Here is a 2,460-nt window from a genome sequence, read left to right as displayed (position 1 = left end):
GGGGGGGGGGGCATGAAAATCTCCCAACTACCCAAATTCAAGAACGCTTCGACCTGGGTTCGACAAGGTCTATCCGCATTGCTGTTCAACTTGATACCTCTGAGATAATGTTGCGCTTAGGTAGATCTATTCAAGTTCGCTCTACCCATGATATAAATTAAATGGCTTCACGAGATATTTTTTGCAAATATATAGACGTGTACATGTAACCCCATTTGTACGTAGTTCAGAATCGAAGAAGGCATTATACAATGTACTAATATACTATATGTTATACGAAGCGATTAGATTACTACATCTCCGTGAAAAGAATCCGCTGTGCTTGCAAAACGAGGCTGCAAACATTGCAGCTTAGGATGATGTAAATGTTGAAAAAGCTGACAGAACACGGCTGATTTGATGTAAGCACTGTCGATACTTCTGGGATAATTTAGGAGGTGGGCTGCTTCGACCCTGCAAAGAGACGGGAATGCTCGGTGAAATCGTCTTCTGCAAACTGGAATCGAACTCATGTCTTTTACCTACAACGACGAGAAGTCACACTTCAGACGCTGAACAACACACGTGACCAAAGATCTTCTATAAGTCTAAAAAGATTCGAAAACGTCGAAGGCTCGTAATTTATCATCTGGTTTTATTTTGTAGAAAAAAATACTGTGATGTGGGATGCTTTCTATGATGACCAACGTTACAGGGACTGTTCCAGCACCATCCGTGTTATTGATTGCTCAGAAGATCACGATAAATGTTTACTTTGCTATCGTCTCTGTCTTGGGTTTTTTTTTCAGTTCTTTAATTTTTTTATAACAACTTCTTGACCAAATGTTCCGTCTAGGAAACAGCCAATCTGCAGCTCTAGCAAAAGTCTTGAAACTGAAATAAAAGTCTGTCTGTCTGTCTGTCTGTCTGTCTGTCTGTCTGTCTGTCTGTCTGTCTGTCAGTCTGTCTGTCTGTCTGTCTGTCTGTCTGTCTGTCTGTTTGTCTGTCTGTCCGCCCGTCGGTCCGTCCGTCCGTCCCCATGTCTGACTTTCTTGTTATCTATGTGTCTGTCGTCTTTCTGTTAGCATGGACTCAGATGAGCATCGTCAATGAGGTAAATGTGCATGGTAGATATTGCTTTCATCTGGAATAGGCACGTCGGTGGCTCCTTGATGAATGCCTGTGAAAGCAATAAAGATATAAACTGAAAATAATATACCACAGCAGGTTTAATAGGCTACAACGTTGTACATCCCGGGGTGGGGGAGGCGGGGGGGCGGATATATTTTTAGTAAACACAAACAGAATTGTTTTGAAATTTTGAAAGTAGACAGTTGGCTACCTCTTCGGTAATAATATTTTTAACAACCGTTCATGCACACACGGTTTGTTCTGGTCTATAAAGTGCTGAATTACTAACTATAGACTAATGTACCGGTATGTTATTTGAAATGAAGCCATCCAATAAAAACAAGATGTCTTAAATTCTGTTGACCCTCGGATGTTTTTTTTTTTTTTTTAATTGATTTTTACTTTTGCCTGCGTATGGTTGTGAAAAAATGAAAGGATGTTTTTCCAAACGAAAAGTAAGGCGTTCGTAGTAATTCTAATAGAAACACACTTAACTACAGTCATATTGCACTGCCCTTTGTCCTGTACTTTTGGAGAGGGATATTACTTCTGGAGATTTGGTTTGAAATGGAAGGATTGATAGAACTGAAACTACACCTTTTTTTAAAAGTAGATCTAAGCATTTAACGGCAGTTGCAACACAATTAGATCAGGTAAGTGCAGAAGATTCGAGGTGTTACAAGAAAGTAACAAATACAAAAAGGATAGATAAAGACGATAGGTGTTTGATAGAAAAGAAGGAGAAACCACACCAGAACATCCACCAACCACCCAAAACATAATCTGATCTTGATTTTGACCAACCTGTAGTACTGCCGCAGAAGGGTGTTCATATCTCAGTGAGCTGAGGTCGGTGACCATGGCCCACCCGAAGGCTGTAAGTCGACCCCAGTTGTAGAGGAGGAAAACGGGGAAGAGACTGTCGCAGCTCATGTCTCTTCTTACGTCATACCAGTAATGGCGGCCTGGAGAGGGATGTTTAGTGGTACATGTAATAAGTTTCGTTTTAGTTGTTGTTGTTGTTGTTATTGTTTTGGGGTTTCTTTTTTAAGTGTTTCACGGCACTTGCAACAGAAGAAGGTCATATGAGCGCGGTAGGAAATTAGTAAAAGTTTTAGGTCACTTGCAACACGAATAGGTCATATAAGTGTCGAAGCTCAGATAACTAACTAGACAGTAACATAAAAAGAAAAGAAGGAGGAGAGATTTTTAAAAAAAAGACAGATGTTTGAAAGGAAAGAAGAAGTTAACCACACCAGAGCACACACCAACCACCCATGGGGAGGGATGAATGGGGGAGAGAGGATGGGTGAAGGAAAAATGATGGAGTGGGGGAGAGGGGGGGGGGGG

At 41.0% G+C, this 2,460-nt stretch overlaps 1 protein-coding gene across 1 annotated transcript in view; it reads right to left on the bottom strand.

The window, feature by feature from the left end:
• Positions 1-614: 614 nt before the first annotated feature.
• The window catches only part of LOC101851613, a gene marked incomplete in the record, with an annotated part of 12,289 nt that continues 10,443 nt past the window's right edge, over positions 615-2,460 (bottom strand). Inside the window, 2 exon segments of the mRNA XM_013089091.2 lie at positions 615-1,159; positions 1,915-2,075. Coding sequence (XP_012944545.1) covers positions 1,061-1,159; positions 1,915-2,075 — 260 coding nt within the window.

This window comes from Aplysia californica, unplaced genomic scaffold (genome assembly GCF_000002075.1).
Source record: "Aplysia californica isolate F4 #8 unplaced genomic scaffold, AplCal3.0 scaffold00871, whole genome shotgun sequence".
In the NCBI taxonomy this organism is placed as follows: Eukaryota; Metazoa; Mollusca; class Gastropoda; order Aplysiida; family Aplysiidae; genus Aplysia; species Aplysia californica.
Note: the sequence above shows the minus strand (reverse complement) of the source record. Positions and strands in the feature narration are given on the sequence as shown.